Source organism: Nelumbo lutea, chromosome 3, assembly GCF_056320005.1.
Source record: "Nelumbo lutea isolate HS-2025 chromosome 3, American lotus-T2T, whole genome shotgun sequence".
Classification (NCBI taxonomy): Eukaryota; Viridiplantae; Streptophyta; class Magnoliopsida; order Proteales; family Nelumbonaceae; genus Nelumbo; species Nelumbo lutea.
Genome location: NC_142686.1, coordinates 115769153 through 115786443, shown reverse-complemented (window position 1 = coordinate 115786443; position 17291 = coordinate 115769153). Strand labels below are relative to the sequence as shown.

Here is a 17291-nt window from a genome sequence, read left to right as displayed (position 1 = left end):
CAGGATAACTGTCCATAGGTGGAACAAAGCAATTTTTTATGTAAATTACATGTTTGACACCTGGTCCAGGCATGTCTTTGCTATATTTGGGTATCTTATGACCATGGAGGTCTATGGGGCTGAAGGCTGATGAGAACACACTATACAACACAGAATACCTTTTGCCTACTGCAAAACTAGTGCTGAGATAAAATTTGTCAAGAATAACTATCTTTTACCTTTTACAGCAGAGCTGTGAGCTGAAGCAATTCTTTCATGATATAAGAGCCTCAACCCATACTCCTTTTCTCCATAAAAAGAAGACTTCCCCATGTCACATAATTCTGCTGTCTGATTTGCAGTATCATCAACTTTCTTGTTTTCAGCGTCATGGCTTGTTGGCTGTAGAACCAAGTCAAAGGTAAGACAGTGAACTGCTTGGTCGTCTCCCCCACTTAATACATAGTAAACATATCCAAACCGATCATCTCTCCAGTCCCTAATATTTGAAACATGAATACAATTGACACCAGATTGGTGGATATGTTTCAGAACATGCAAGGGGTGCACTTCACAAGTTTCGAATGGCGATTTATCTGTGTGCATATCTGACTCAGACGAATTGGCAGGATCAATAGTTTGAGGGTAATCTATAGTGCATTTGTTTGGATTACTCAAGTCGGATGAGCTTCCACATCCTTCAGAATCAACTAAATGACCATTGGTATCCCCTCTTTTATTCACGTCCACGGTAACTCTCTTTTTTGCTTTGGAGGGCTGATTACTTGATGATCTCCACCACCGTCCACCCTGGCTTCCTCTTCCTGTTCTGGGCCTCTTCTGACAGTCAATGACCTTTTCTGGTTGGAGGATCGAGATTTGTTGCATTAAACCATTAACACTTTTAGTCAGATCCCAGAAGCTAATGCTTCCATCAGTGGACCCACCAACAACAATATATGCACTTCCAATTTGAATCCTACCTGTGAATAGATAAGTTAATTCCAGTAAAGCTGAAAAAGTAGAACAATTAGGATGCTAAAAATCTAACTGCAAATGACAACTAATGGTTGAAAAGGAAATTTGATGTAGAGAAATTTCTCTCAATATTGGCAAATTCCCCAAGGCTCTCATTACAAAAGCACCCGGTCTCAGAGAGGAGCTCATGGATAAAGTTACACATTTAAATATGTTTCAGATTTAATATTATTTTTTATATATAAAGAAAACACCTTAGACTTTGGGGGCGTTCTCCAACATGGAGTGTTTTTCTTGTTGCCAGTTCCAAAAGTAAATCAAAACCATCTGCTTTGAAAACAGATTATTTCTCGTAAAAACACAAAGATATTTTTGGTTATATATATATAATTGCATATTATATTTTTTTCTAAGCATGGCCAATTACATAAATACACCTAAGAAGAATAAGAAAATAAAATAATAAAATAATAAAATAATGAAAAATGATCCATGCTATATCCCTATTGTGTACTATGGTACGTCAAAAACATAAATAACATAAAGAAATGCATCATCTCTGATGTGTCACTTCATGTTAAAAACTTAGAATTAGACTACTAAGACTGCAGAAGTCACCGGGCCCATTTAAAAATGTCCATCCAATCAATTGGATCCTTAAAAAAGAAATAATCGTTCATATTTAGACTATTTATTGCTGGATATGGCTTTAAACAAAATGATGGCAAAGCAGGATTCATGTAGCCGACCCCATATAGTTGGGATAAGACTACGATCATTTGGATTATTTATTGGGCAAAATTATTAGAAAACTCCAATACTTGTTCAACACTATAGACCTGCTCTGAAAAATCAAACGTAAATAAAACTTACCTTTAGGAGGGGCATATATAGGAATAACCGCATGCTGCAGTGACAGAACAGGAGATGATAAGGGAACTAGTAGAGCCACATCAAACCTGAAAGTTAAAAAAAAAAAAAAAAAAAAAAAAAAAAAAAAAAAAAAAAAAGAAGAAAATCACCGCATAAGACAAGTGAAAAGAGAATTCATCACTCAGGTGGTAAGGATGAAGCGTAAAACAAACAACACGAACCATGGGACATGTTTAAAAAACAAATGGTTGATGTAAACGCACCAGAGCCGATAGGGGAGAAGGAGAGCTCGTAATACAAGTGTGGCGTCCGAACAAGAAACAACAACGAAACAGACTGTCAACCTGATAGGGAACAATGGAAGAACTTGTTAACCCATTTGAGATTGGAGGTCAAAACTGAGAAATTAACAGAAAGAGTAAATTAAAATGAAGACGGCTGGAGTTGTCACATCATACCTGCAATCAGTGCCTTTAACAAGAAATGCAGTAACGGCCAAATATCTCCAGTCATCTTCATTTTTTTCACTAACCTTACACTCCAACTCCATCCTCCCATCTTCAGTATGTGATCTATATTTTGAATTTGTTGTCATATTAGAAGTGTTTTCTACCCTTTTATGAGTACTAGAGAACTTTGATGGCATGTCAGTGGAAAGCCATTGGAATGACATTGATGAATTATTATTTGAGGGAGTAAAGCTATTAATGGGTGGATCACCAAATGTCTCTTCCTTATTGCCCAGCCTCCTATTTCGGAGAAGCCAGGAAGTTAAGACCCTCTTTGCCCCAACAGAAATGAGTAACTGATTGTCTCTGTTATCTGGCATCACCTTGTTTCCATTCTTGTCATTAGAGATGTAGGATTTATATTCTAAAGTTGTGTGTGTTTTTGACACAAAGCAAATTGATCGCACAGCTGATCCACCAACATGTTCCCCCAGCAACTTGGATGTAGACCAACCCTTAGTTTCAGAAGAATACCTATATCATGAATCCTGATGTTAACTTACTTCCTTCAATTGCAGTGTCATTTCAATGCTCACAAGCCAAAAATGAAAAACGAAAAAAAAAAGCAGCAAACAGATGAACAAGAATTATGTATGTAGATGTGTGTGTTTGTCGTATGTATAATTGCTTCATTATTTTCTTATGTCAGATCTCTAAATAGAAATTTTTTGATACTGTCATACCTTGTCAGTCTCACACTTCCATCCTCACTTCCTGTTGCGATCCAGCTTGACCTAGTAAAGTGATTGCTGCTTCTGTCTGCAAATTGTGTACCTTCAGAGACAAAACACAACGAGTGTATCTCTCTTCCATGGGTTTGCATGTGCAGAACACGAGGAATGGACTTCTTCTCACTTGCTGGTTCCCAGAGTCTATGGATATGAACAGCATGATCCTGAACATCGGAAGGTAAAATGACAAGAAATGTGAAATAAATAATGACGCAAATATAACTTCTTTTCTGTTACTCAAGTAAGATCATGAAGGATATCCTCGTATATCCTGTGAATCAGATAATACCACTCCTCAAGGTCCCTCTCTGCATGTTTCTAAGCCCAGAATCAAATGATCCTGACTGCAAGATTGTCCATTTTTCATAACATGTATGCTGATTTCCAAGAGAATAAAGTAGGATAATAACATTAGGTCAAATTTTGATTAGAACTTCCAGATGGGTCCATATAAACAATGTGCCTCATTCCATCAGTTCACCATCCTTACAATCTATATGATTTAGAGTTATACCAAAAATTTCCTCAAAAAAGAAGGTAGATTCAAACCTTGACAAAGGCAAAGCAGTTTTGGATATCGGGTGCATCACCAAGATAATAAGAATAAGGACGCCGCCATCCACCACATGGAATTTCTACCACCTATACAACATTCATCCTTTTGTATCCACAAAGACAAATAATAGAGAATGAAACATATACCGTAACTTGGAAGAGAACAAGAGGGAATACCTTTGTTTCATTTGTTAAGTTCCACATTATAAAATCTGCTGAAGCAAAACCTATTGCATAGTTACCGCATGCCAGGTCTTCATCAGTGTTGGCATCACTGGAAACAGAATGGATCAAACTTAGTTCTTTCACTTGCTTCATTCCTGTAAATTCCAAACTTTTCCAATCCCTGTCATATTTAAAGTAGCATACACAGCCATCTGCTCCAGTCTGGACAAGACAAAAACAGGTAATCAACTGAACTAATGTATCAAAGTTCTCTTTCCAAGTTGTGTTAAAGGCATCTTATAAGTTTGATATTCAAAGATATTCCCTTAGATTTAACAGAATCCTGAAATTATGCAGATATGGAAGCAAGGAATCCATTGAGAAATATGAGTTTTTTATTTCAAAAATTTTGGCTGCTGGGATATCAGCATTGTTTGAGTTTTTTTAATTTATTTTCTAGTTGTAGGTGCCTTGAGAGTTAAGAATAGGGTTTTATGTTTTCCAGAAATTTACTGTTATTTAGGCCTAGTTTTTTTTTCAATGCAATTTTTGTTTGCAGTGTAAATGAAGGAAAACAAAACCTAAAGCAAAGCAATGTAAAATTCAAAGCAAAACTGAACCAGAATTTACACTCTTCACATTTATACTCCAATGCATTTGGGCTTAGTGCAAATGAAATTGCATTATAAACAAATGGAGAACTAGGAACTACTATTTGAGGTAATTTTCATACTTACTATTTATAATGATTCCCATAATTACTATTTATGGTAAATTCAAGATTTTCCATTTTTTATGATGTCTGGTGTCTTTACATTAAATTAGTTCTAGTAGGATTAGGAAGTATTATTATAGTTGTTTAGGAATTGCATTCCTCATTTGAGTATCCCTATAGGATATCTATGGATTTTCCTTAGCTTTAAAGCAATTAGAAGTTGATTTGTGTTAGTTTTCTACTCCAAATTGGAGTCTGTAAAGGGACATCTCAGTCCATAAATTGAGTCTACAAATAGGGTCATTGTAATTGCAATTAAGGATTGATTTGATGAAATAAAGTTTGGTTTGGTAAATTTTGATGTCAGGAATTTTTCTCTTTTTCCCACCTCACCCACTTCTTCTAAGTGATCTATCTCTTTAAAATCTATGGCCAGTAGACTCAGTAGTAGAGTGGCAGTGGAGGACTTTCCTGCTGAGCAAGTTTGGAATTCAGTTAGCCCATCAAAAGATAATTTCTTTGTCTGGACAATGGCCTTAAATAAATGTCTGTCCAGAACTAATCTTGAAAGAAGAGGCTTGCAGATCCCGGATAAGTCTTGTGCCCTTTGTGATGATCATCCTTCGTCTACGGATCATCTCTGCATTCACTGCCCATTTGCTGCCCAGGTGTGGTACCACTTGAAGGCTGTGGGGATATGTTGGGTCATGCCAAAATCTGTTAAGGATTTGCTCTGTAGCTGGAAGATCAGTAATTTGAAGAAAAGAGGGAAACTGGTCAGGACCTCCATCCCGGAAGCAGTGATTTGGGCTATTTGGTCTGAGAGAAACAACAGAATTTTTAAACAAAGAGTGAGAGGGCCTGAGGAAATTTGTCAGATGGCTGTTGGTAAACTGATATCCTGGATTTCAGTCACCCCAGAATTCAAACATATAAATGTAGCTCAGTTACTGAGAAATCAGTCAATTTGGTGCTTGTAATGGGGGGTTCTCAGGCTTGCCTTGTTGGCAGGTTCTGTTTTGTACTCTTAAAATTTTAATCTAATAAATTTACCTTACCTTTTCAAAAAAAAAAATCTCTCTCTTTGCTGTTTACCATAACAGCAAGAGGCCGTCTTTCTAATTTTTTGCTCATTCTTTGGTGAACAGTAAGCTGTTTAGTTGCTTCCTCATCCCTATTCTTCATTCTTTACCATCCAAGCCCCTCTATCCCACAAAGCCCACCAGATAGGACCCCTACCCTGTCCTACATTACAAAAACTCTAGGTTATCACTAGAAATTTCATATTGTTTTACAAATATATCATGGATTTTCTGGCATATATTGATGTTCATAATCTAACAACCAAGTCAATAACCTTTTCAAGTTTTGGTTATCAAAGTTTTAGAGTGTCCACAAACTGTTGATTCCATGGTAAAACACTTAAACAAACCAGATTTACAGTCATAAGATAAATTGCTTGGCATCTCTATCAGCTTAGGTCAGGCCTTACTGAGCGTATATCAACTTGATTAACACAGAATTGAGCTATTGAAATGCTGGCAATGCTTGATATGCCATGAGCTCCTTTGAAATAGTTTAATGGAGGGATCTTCACTCCTGGTGCAATGGAAGTCGCCTGTAAGAGGTTCTTTGACAGAGGGAACACAGTTAAATTTCCACGTTGATCCCCACAAACTAGAACCTACAAGAAGTTGAGCAAATAGTCTGTTCAGAGTAGTACTTGAGATGCAAATAAAAACCAAAACTACAATAAACGTTTTTCTGAAGAAATAAGTAGCTACCAAGAAGATTCCTAAAATTTGGTATTTCCCAGTCATTTTAGAGCATTGTTATAAGACTCAGAGTCTCAGACCATATACAAAACAGTAAAGGCTGCTAGGTCAATCAGATGGTCCGACCACTGGGTAAACCCACCTGACGTCATATTTATACGATATAAAAATATTATTCATGTTGTGATATGTTGTTAGACTTAGTTTTTATTTCTGCTGTTAGAGTGCTTCAGCCTAGGATGCTGTCAGAGTGTTCTTTTCCTTGTTTTAAGTTGTTATTATTAAGGTGTGCCACCAGGGGCATATTTGTAATCTCTCTTTTCTTTTATTTTACATCATGTTAATATAAATAGAAAGCTGGGCACCGCCAGCCCAACATTTTGACTCTCAAACACTTTCTTCCTCTTCTCTTCTTTTCTCTCTTCTCTCTCTCTTCTAGAAAGAAAACATGGTATCAGAGCATAACTGGGCGATAGGAGGCTCTTTTCTCCTCTGAATCACATTCATTCCACCCAGTTTCTCTGATTCTTGGACAATGAAGACAAAACCCTAATCGGACTGATCAGAACCAACTGTCGCTGTTTTTTCTGGGTTCTTCCTTGGTCGTAGCACCAAGGTAACCCTAGTAGGAGGGGACCGATGCTGTGAAGGCTCTCTTTCCTTTGGCCAATGCTGTGAAGACTTGATCTTGGACCTGCACCTTCGTACATGTGCTGTAAGGGGTGTGTGATCCCCTTTCGTCACAGGTATGTACTGTGATTGGTTGGCGTGTGTTGCGCATAGACCAATGGTGACTGAACTCTAATTTTTGTACTGTCCCTGGATGGTTTATTTCTTTTTTGTTTTTTTGGATGAATTCCCTGGATGGTTTAATTGATGCTAGAGGATTTCAGCAGTATGGTTTGTTATTTTTGGACTGGTTTTTTGAACTGTTCAAGTGCTGCCAGTAGGTTTCAGCATTGGGTTCTTTATTTCAGAAGCAGATCTTTTGGTGTTTAGTGCCCTAATTATGACTTGGAGAGGTAGTAGTTGTGTGGGGACTGGTCTTGTGGACCGGTGGATTGAGTGTGGTCATGTAACCTTTGTTTCTGTCAATGGCAAATGATGAATTTTGCCTCATCTGGGGTTACATCAACCCATAGTAGAGCTGGTATGGGAGCAGAAAATATGATGTTTCCCATGCCAATTACCCCTTTAAATGGCCTGAACTACCTAGAGTGGGCTAAAGGTGTAAAATTTAGGTAACAGCAAGGGGAAAAGCTGGCTACATAAATGGAAGAGTGAAAAAACCCAAGGATGGGACAGCTTAACATGATAGGTGGGACCAAGAGAACAGTAATGGTGATGTCCTGGCTTCTTGCAACCATGAAACCTGATGTGAAGAACTTTATGTGGGCAGACACTGCTAGTGAGATATGAGAACAGGCCAAAACCACCTATTCTGAGCAAAGGCACTATGCCAAGATTTACCAGGTACAAGCTGAATCCTCAACCTGTAACAGCTTAACATGATAGGTGGGACCAAGAAAACAGTAATGGTGATGTCTTGGCTTCTTGCAACTATGAAACCTGATGTGAAGAACTTTATGTGGGCAGACACTGCTAGTGAGATATGAGAACAGGCCAAAACCACCTATTTTGAGCAAAGGCACTATACCAAGATTTACCAGGTACAAGCTGAATCCTCAACCTGTAAACAGGGGTAGAAGTGTAAATCGAGCTATGCCGCCCATGGCCTGGCATGGCCTGGCACGGCCTGGCATGGCCTGGCACAGCACAACACGATGGCGTGCCAGGCCCAACACAATGGTCTGGGCAGTACTGGGCCTAGGGTTCCAAGTCCACGGACCGGCATGGTACGGCACGACCATGCATGTCGTGTCGCCCATGGACCACATGCCAGCACGACCCACCCGTGGCATAGCACCCGTAGCGGGCTGCGCTTGTCCTGCACAATGAACTAGCTGTTGGGGGGTCCCCAATGGCTAGTTTCAGCTTTTTGTAGGGGGTTTATAGAAATACCCCCCAACAGCTATAAACAGCAATATAGGCGGGTATTTATGTATTTTGGTTTTGGGGGAGAAAGAATGACAAAAATGCCCCCTAACAGCTATATAATATAACTAGTTTAGGGGGGCATTTCGAGTAAAGTGATAAATAACCTTACAATGACCAAAATACCCCTCCTAACAACTAAAAAATAGTTAGTTTTTAGGGTATTTTGGGCAATTGAATTATTTTCAATTCCTATAAATATCCTTATCCTCCACCATTCTTTTCACACCAATTCAACAATTCCTATAAATAGCCTTATCCTCAACCATTTTCAATTCCTACAATGATCAAAGTCAAGAACAATAGGAGAAAACGATGAAGTCAATATTTTTGTATACTAAATAGTTGTATAGCATTTTTTCAAAATATTGCAAATTTTGTTTTAATTTTATTTAATTTACTTGATATTTTAATAACGTAATTTTTTATTTTCAATTTGTAACTATATTGTATTTTTATATTTTATTAATTTATTCCATTTTCCAATTTTCATATTTCATTCATCCAACCATTGTATGCTTTGTATCATTCAAATTTAAATGAAATAAAATTCCTATTTTTCCTCCAATTTATTATTCACTTTGAGTATTTGTCTCTTTGACTTCTTTGTTAGATTTCTTATTTTTTCAAATAGCTCCCAAAGGAAAGTTAAATATTTTAGTTTTACCTAGCAAAAAAATAAAAAATGTCAAAAAAACAAAAAAAGAAAAACAATCTGGCCCAGTTTGGCCCATGCCCAAGGCTCGACCTGTGGCCCAGCTTGGCACGGCCCAGGCCCACGGCACAACTTGCAGCCCACCCGGCCCAAGCCCGCAACATGGCACGGGCCCACATGAGCTTGGGCCATGCTAGGCCGACCCCCCAAATTATCCCCAGCTCCCACTTCTATTGTGGATGACCTTGACGTTCCTATTGCTAAAAGAAAGGGAGTCAGGTCATGCACTACCAAACATCCCACTACCTAGTATGTCTCCTATGATCACATTTCCCCACCTCACTGTGCCTTTTTATCTGTAGTTGATAGCATCATCCCCAATACATAGAAATGTTGTAGATAGGGGTGCTCACAGTTCGGTTAACCGAACCGTGGGCCTTTTTTTGTAACCAAACCGGTACTACCGATTTTTGGAAAACCAGTAACCGAAACCGAACCGAAGCCAATCAGTTAACCGCCGGTTCGGTTTTTCGGTTTTTTAATTTTTACAATATATATTATAAAAAAATATATATGAATATATAATAAAAATTATAAATATATAGTATTATATTTGAAATAATAAATAATATATCATATATCATATATCATATATTATAAATATATACTTATATATAATGCATATTTATTTATTTATAATATATAAAATATACATAGTATTCAAGGCACCAAGGCAAGGCTAGGCAACTGGGGGGTGCCTTGTTGCCTAGTCGCCTAGGCGATGGATTTTTTTATGTTAAAAACATAGACCTTAGGGTAGTTCCCTAGGTACCATAACCATATTTCTTTAATAATTATTCATGATTTTCATAAGAAAAGTATAAATTTCATATTAAAGTATAGAAAATCAACATATTCATGAGAAGAAAATGAAGAAGGAAAATAAAATTCAAAAAATATAGGGGCTGAACCCTTATTTTTGTTATAGGAAAAGAAGAAAATAAAAAGTATTGGTAGTAGTAGTAGTAGTAGCAGAAGAAGAAGAAGACGAAGTAGAACTAGAAGAAGAATATAAGGAAGAAGAAAATATGCTGATTAGATAAAATTTTAAGTTCTTCCTTACTTATTGGTTCAGGTTTTTAAGTCTTTGAGGGTTCAATACAGCATTTAGCAATGTTCGTGTTGATTAAAACCCTAAGAAATAAGAAAATAATAAAAAGAAATTAGTATATAAACACACAAAATGATTATTTTAGTTTAACGATGTCTATTTTATAATTATAGTTTCAAAAAAGAATGAATAAAAAAGTATTTTATAGTAGGAAATAGAAAAATGCTTAGCGATTAGGCGAGGCGAGCTTCAAAGGGCACCCTGTCGCCTTGACAACTATGTAAAAATATATAATATACATAAATATATATAAAATATATAGAAATATAGGTATACCAGTCGGTTCGGTTAACCGCCGGTTTTCTATATTGGTTAACCGAAACCGAACCAGTACCTTCAGTTTTTTAAAAACACCAAACCGATAACTAATTTTTCGGTTCAGTTTTGATTGGTTCGGTTTTTCAGTTTTTTTTTGCTCACCCCTAGTTGCAAAAGCCTTAAAATACCATTAATGGATAGATGCTATGAAGGAGGAGATTAATGCCCTCCATAAGAATCAGACTTGGAAGTTGGTAGATCTTTCAAGAGGGAAAGACCCAGTGGACTGTAAGTGGGTATTTAAAGTGAAACATAAGGCGGATGGGACAATTGAAAGGTACAAAGCAAGGCTTGTAGCAAAAGGGTACACTCAAGTCTATGGTGTTAACTATGATGAGAGGTTTGTTCAAGTAGCTTAGATGAACTCAATTCGTGTCCTTTTATCATTGGTTGCAAACTTTGATTGGAATTGCATCAACTGGATATAAAGAATCCCTTTTTAAATGGTGACCTGGAGAAGGTGTACATGGTTCAGCCCCCAGGTTTCTGTGCCAAAGGCAGTGAAAATAAGGTGTGCAAACTAAGAAAGTCCCTCTATGGCTTAAAACAATCTCCCAGAGCATGGTTCAGTAAGTTTCATATAGCGGTCCAGCAAGTAGGATTCAAACAATGTCAATCTAACCACACTCTCTTTGCGAAGAGATGTCAGGAACATGTTACTGTGTTGATAGTGTATATGGATGATATCATCATTACAAGAAACTGGAGCTCAGAAATACAAAGGTTGAAGGAGTTCCTAGCCTCCCAATTTGTAGTGAAAGATTTGGGTTCACTAAAGTACTTTCTTGGAATTGAAGTTGCCCGCTCAAAAAGAGACATTTTCATTTCTCAAAGGAAGCATATCCTTGATCTGTTACAAGACGCAGGCAAGTTAGGTGCAAAGCCAACAGACACTCCTATGGACATTGATCATAAACTGAGTGATTGTGATGGTGAACCTCTAGAAGATGCGAAACAATTTCAAACGTTAGTGGGAAGGTTGCTTTATTTGTCCATGACACGTCCAAATTTTTCTTATTTAGTTGGGGTCCTGAGCCAATTCATGCATTCCCCTAAGAGACCACACATGAAGGCAACAAAGAGGATTCTCAGGTATTTGAAGAAGTATCCAAGAATAGGTTTGCTATTCAACAAACATAATCATCTGAAGGTGGAAGTCTATACAAATGCTGATTGGACAAGTCTTGTGGATGATAGAAAGTCCACAAGTGGGTACTACACATTTGTGGGAGGAAATCTAGTGACCTGGAGAAATAAAAAACAAAGTGTAGTTGCAAGGTCAAGTGCTGAAGCGGAGTATAGGGCTATGGCACATGAGGTGGCTGAAGTACTTTGGGTGAGGAATCTTCTAGGGGAACTTGGGGTTACAGTTCACAATCCTATGGTCTCTTTATTGTGACAATAAGGCAGCTATAAATATTGTTAGCAATCCTGTCCTACATGATAGGACAAAGCACATTGAAGTGGATAAACACTTCATAAGAGAAAAATTGGAAAAGGGAGAAATTTGTACTCCTTATGTCAACTCCAAGGAGCAACTAGCCGATATTCTCACAAAAGGGCTTCCATACTTGCAGCATAATGAGTTGTGTGATAAGTTGGACATGATAGATATATTCAGCCCAACCTGAGGGGGAATGTTGTTAGACTTAGTTTTTATTTCTGCTGTTAGAGTGCTGTTATCCTCTTCTTTGTTTTAAGTTCTTATTATTAGGGTGTGCTACCAGCATATTTGTAATCTCTCTTTTCTTTTATTTTACATCATGCTAATATAAATAGAAATCTAGGCATCGCCAGCCCAACCTCTTGACTCTCAAACACTTTTCTTCCTCTCCTCTTCTCTTCTTTTCTCTCTTCTCTCCTCTCCTCTCTCTCCTCTCTCTCTTCTAGAAAGAAAACATGATATATGTATAAGTTGTCGTCAGATGGTTTTTGTCTTCGTTCTCGATACAAGTTTCTGGGGTTCAAGTCTTTTAACTCACACTTTATTCAAATTTCAAAGACTTATATAGATATTTGATTAATATAGATATTAAAGAGACAAAAATAGGTGAAAATGCTATAATGGATAAATGGTATCGTGTTAATCTATGCAAGGGAGAGGTCACAAACTCAATTTCACCATTTCGAATTTATGATTTGTCAATGATGTAGCCAGGAATTTTTCTAGTGGGGTCATAAATAACTTAAAGTTTTATAAATGTCAAAAAGTACTATTTTTTTTTTTGCATTATTAATCACCCAAATCGTAGATCATGGAGGCCTTTGTGCGTGTTTGGAGGGTTTTAACGCAGCGACTTCTGGCAATGTTTCAGCCAAGAAACCTTTTTTTTATCAAAAACCTAGAAACCTATAAGTCATGAAACCTTGTTTGGAAAAAATCTGGAAAGCCAAAAATAGGCTTCATGGGCAACTTCCCAGTGAAGCTAATAGTAGGTAGCTTCTTGGAAGTGGCTCTGTCAACACAGCTCAATCACTGTAGAAGCTCTCCCAAACAGGTTCTTTTATATACATAGTCTAAAAATCAATTAGTCTAAAGTCCAATAAAATGCCTAAATTGACCCCACACTTATATTTTCATTTAACTTTATGAGGGTCAATATGGAAAAGTGGGCTGAAAAGCCTGACATTATACAATAATTTAATGCTTCTTTTTGAACTTCAGTGGGGTCAATCCACCCCACTCAAATGCATATAGCTTTGCCATTGTGCTTTGTAATAAATCAGTGACCCAGGCCCGTCGCTGAAAACCAGCTTTTTTTTAACTTCAGTGGGGTCAATCCACCCCACTCAAATGCATATAGCTCCACCCCTTTGCTGTGTAATAAATCAGTGACCCAGGTCCGTTGTTGAAAACTGGACGGGTTGTTAAAACCTGGCTAGTTTTCAATGGTTCTCGTGGGTTTCTGGTGATTCAGCCATTTTTTTCAGAAATTTGAAAAACTGGAACCGAAACCACTTTCCAACTTTCACGGTTCAGCCATCCGGTCTGGTTCCAGTCTTACAACATTGTTATCAGGATTCATAGATCTTAAGGCCAATGGTTTTAGATATACTTTTCCTATGTAATTTGACATCTTTTTATTATTCATTCCAAAAGAATAAGAGGGAAGGCAGGTGTTTTTATTTCTTCTTTTCTCTCTCCACAGAAATATCTTCCTCTTGAAAAATAAAAGTCAGAATTTATTATGTTTTTGTGAAAGAGGTGAAGGAATTTATTGCAAAATAAGGAGAAATTATAAGTTTATAACTACTTTAGCAAACAATAATGGCTAACATCATGTTGCAATTCATTTTACTAAGTCCTACCATGTTCACTTGACTACAAATGAAGTAAACCAAAGCCCATCTTAACTCCGTATGATTGAATTCAACATAGAAATGAGCAGGCTAATTCAAGAGAAAGTAAACCAAAGAAGGGAAGATGAAACACAATTACCTCCTCATCAAATGATGCATCCAAGCACATTATGCGTGCCCCGAAACATGATGTGAATTCTGCAACCAGAGATGCTTCATAATTCTGTATAGATCTATTAGTACAAGATTGCAAGGGATCAAAGATTCTCCACAGTTTCAAAATCCCTCTAGGATCAGCAGTGAAAATATGGCTGCATAATAGAAACACTAGAGATTAATGAAAAGATAATAGCCCACCATAAAAGGAAATGTTTAGATACCTCTCAAGTATACAATAAAGAATGTGCCTGCCTTTGGAATGATAGAAAACGTTGTCCACATGCACAGAAGGACCCATCATTAGGGGTTATTAGGAAAATACGAAGGACACCCAAGTTCAAAACAATACTGCCTCAAGACATCAAAGGAAAAAGGACAAGACCAAAACACGTAAGGGGTCTAAAAACCAGGGATTATTACGAGTTCAATATGACTTTGGCTCAAATATACACAATAAAAAGGCATGACCACATGTAGGACATACACAAATGACATCAATCATATCTCTTGCAATGCCATACCTACCTTCTTATGGTATGAGAAGGAGGTAGCAACATGAAATCAATTGACAGAATGTTTGAGGGATCCCATGAAGATTTTCAATGCCAAGTGAAACAATTGGATGGCCATAAGGTCCATAGCCACCTAATGCTTCTGGACAGGAATAAATTTAACAGTAAATTGTGAAGCACTATTTACAGAAGTTCTAGATTGGAATTGGATAGCTACCAAACAATAGCCATCAATTAAGCCAACTTCCTTTTTCTAACATCCCCAAGTTGGCAGGGCATGCACAATAGGTCCTAGTCCACCTGTACCACGAGGACATTGATAAACCATCCTTATGGTCTATACCCAATGAGTGATTCAGATATGCCCATAAACAGGGAGTATGAAATTTTATTACCTACACCCCAATGACTTGCACCAATAAATTCCCAAGAGTTGTCTCTCTAATCCTGCTGTCCATGTAAAGGATGGGCCACTATCAGTGCATACACCATCAGAAACCCTAACAACTGTCGCATTTCCTTTACCATCACCAACTGCAATCCAATCCTCATCATCTCTTGAGAAATCTGATGAGCTTATAGATAATAAATCCATACAGACAATTGGAACTTCTTCAGAGACTCGGACAAGCTCAGTCCATTTTACATCTCCAGGGTCAGATATATTAACATGGTACAAAAGTCCATGGTTAGTGGCAATATAAAGGGTATCCTCTCGTGTGAATCGCAAGCAACGTACATATTCACTTTTGCTGTGACAAGTACTAGCCATAAAACAGAATCAGTGGTTAACAATGAAACCTTCAAGAAACTGTGTTGTGTGCATCATAGTTCAAGGAAACCAAATTAAAGTTTCTATTGGTTAAAATTAAATTGCACATCTCTGAGATATCCCAGCATTTTTTTAAACCCTTTTGAAGGTAAAGTACAATGCTATAACCAAGTAATATATCCAAATGAATGATCCTACACTACACTCCAGTTAGGGTGCAATGCGTTGTTTCTGGAGATTGCCCTAGTATGAGCACAGAAAGACAAAAAATTGCTATGATCATCCTTCTATTTTGTTGGCATTGAGATGGGGTGGCAGGTGGCCTTGGTTTGGTTAGATATCGGGTGGTAGCAGCTGCAGGTAATGTTCTTGGGGTGATTCATTCCTTTTTTTGGCTTCGTATGTGTCAAGCGATTGGGAGAATATATGATCCAGCATTTAGCAGTTGGGCTTTCTTTTTGTATAGGGGTTCATTCTAGTCCTGGGAACCTAGTTTTTATTTATTTATTTATTTGTGAGAACCTATAGCTTCTTTTCATTTCTCTCTTACTTTTGTTTTCTTGTTTACATCTTGTTTTAAATTTTAATGAAATCTTGTTCCCTATAAAAAAGCAATCATAATCATCTGGCAACCCCTTTTTATCATCTGATAGATTAATGTTTCTGTGAAATGGGTAGCATGGATTTTCATCCCTCTAAACGAATATGGAGCCAATATATCCTCTAAAAATGAACACAATAGTCTTTTTTTCACTTCAGAAATTAAAATAAAATTTTTGTACCAGAAAAAAAAATGGACAGCTTTAGAACAGAATTACCTGTCCATGAGTCCAAGCTTTTCCGACAATTTTGGGGTACAAATAGTAAAGACATTGGTCATGTCTCTAAACTCCTTGACTTTCCATGTCTGTTCCACTGAGCTCCTGGACAAGGAAGTATGAACCTGGTGTACTTTGATTGCAGAATCAAAGCCAGCAGTAACGAGCAGAGAAGAGTCTTCATCATACAAACATCGCCATATGCCCCTTCCTCTGTACAATTTCAAAAAGATAACAACATATCAAGTAAGCAAGATGTTCTATAGCATTTAAGAATTAAATTTTGAAAAACTAAAATAAATTTTTGATTGATTTTAGAAAGCTAAAATATCAGAACTATTCAAATATATTACTAACAATATAGCTTTCCCCATCATGCTGAAACTTGGGGATTGAGCAACAAAGTCACCCATACCTTAACATCTGTAGGGAACACTGATGTGGGCCCCACAGCAGTGGTCCCCACTGTGTTCGTAGGACAGCATGTGTAGTTATTTGTTTCAGTTATAGTAGTGTCAGTTTGAGTCAGTTTGTTAATTCAGTTTTTATTTACTTTATTTATCATGTAAGTACTAAGGGCAGATGTGTCATTTCCATTATGTACTGAACATAGCCTATAAATAATAAGAGAGTGGCGGGGGCAGATCTGTTAGAATCTGTCCCTCCTTTCAATCCCTTGTGTTCTCCTGTTTCTCTTCTATTCCTTCTCCTTTCTCTCACTTTTCTTCTGTTTTGTAAACCTAAAACCTATTAGGATTCAAAACTGATTACAGTCTTGATCTTCTACTTGGTATCAGAGCCTATCTAGGGCTTCTCATGTGTGTCTAGTCCAGCCGACCACATGAGGACTAGCTAGGGCTGGAAGCTTATGAAGAAGTATTCGGTGGCTGAATCTTGGAGATTACCAGGAGAGATTTGCAGCAGTTGAAGACTTGTCGCGGCTTTCAGAGAGTTGGTAATCAGGAAGAAGCATCGAAGGTTAGGGTTCAGGTAACCTTGGAAGGCAGGAAACCGAAATCCATAAGTAAGTTTTTTTTTATTGAGTTTCAAAGACTGCAATCAGTCGAGATAGGTTGGATCTATCTAGAAGGAGAGGCCGAACTGTTTTTAAGTTTGTTTCTAGGGTTTGACTGTTGGGCCGAAACACCCCCCCTCTCAGAGGTGATCAGTTTTAGGGTTTCATATTGCCCTACGACAAGTCCCACTTGTGCGGACTGCTTGGAGAGTGCAGCTGAGCACTTATTTCAGACC

General features: G+C 37.5%; 1 protein-coding gene across 5 annotated transcripts in view; it reads right to left on the bottom strand.

Annotated features, from left to right (window-relative positions):
- The window catches only part of LOC148867861 (Transducin family protein / WD-40 repeat family protein), a 42197-nt gene that overhangs the window by 1320 nt on the left and 23586 nt on the right, over nucleotides 1-17291 (bottom strand). For 2 of the 5 annotated variants that reach the window (XM_088981669.1, XM_088981672.1), the window contains 11 exons: nucleotides 16041-16253; nucleotides 14846-15214; nucleotides 13919-14090; nucleotides 5998-6189; nucleotides 3803-4012; nucleotides 3620-3712; nucleotides 3023-3234; nucleotides 2289-2813; nucleotides 2094-2174; nucleotides 1831-1916; nucleotides 219-962 (listed from right to left, as the gene is read on the bottom strand). In XM_088981669.1, the coding sequence (XP_088837795.1) occupies nucleotides 219-962; nucleotides 1831-1916; nucleotides 2094-2174; nucleotides 2289-2813; nucleotides 3023-3234; nucleotides 3620-3712; nucleotides 3803-4012; nucleotides 5998-6189; nucleotides 13919-14090; nucleotides 14846-15214; nucleotides 16041-16253 (2897 nt within the window). The remainder of the gene's footprint in view (nucleotides 1-218; nucleotides 963-1830; nucleotides 1917-2093; nucleotides 2175-2288; nucleotides 2814-3022; nucleotides 3235-3619; nucleotides 3713-3802; nucleotides 4013-5997; nucleotides 6190-13918; nucleotides 14091-14845; nucleotides 15215-16040; nucleotides 16254-17291) is intronic. The other 3 variants (XR_016110930.1, XM_088981670.1, XM_088981671.1) reach the window with 3 other exon arrangements.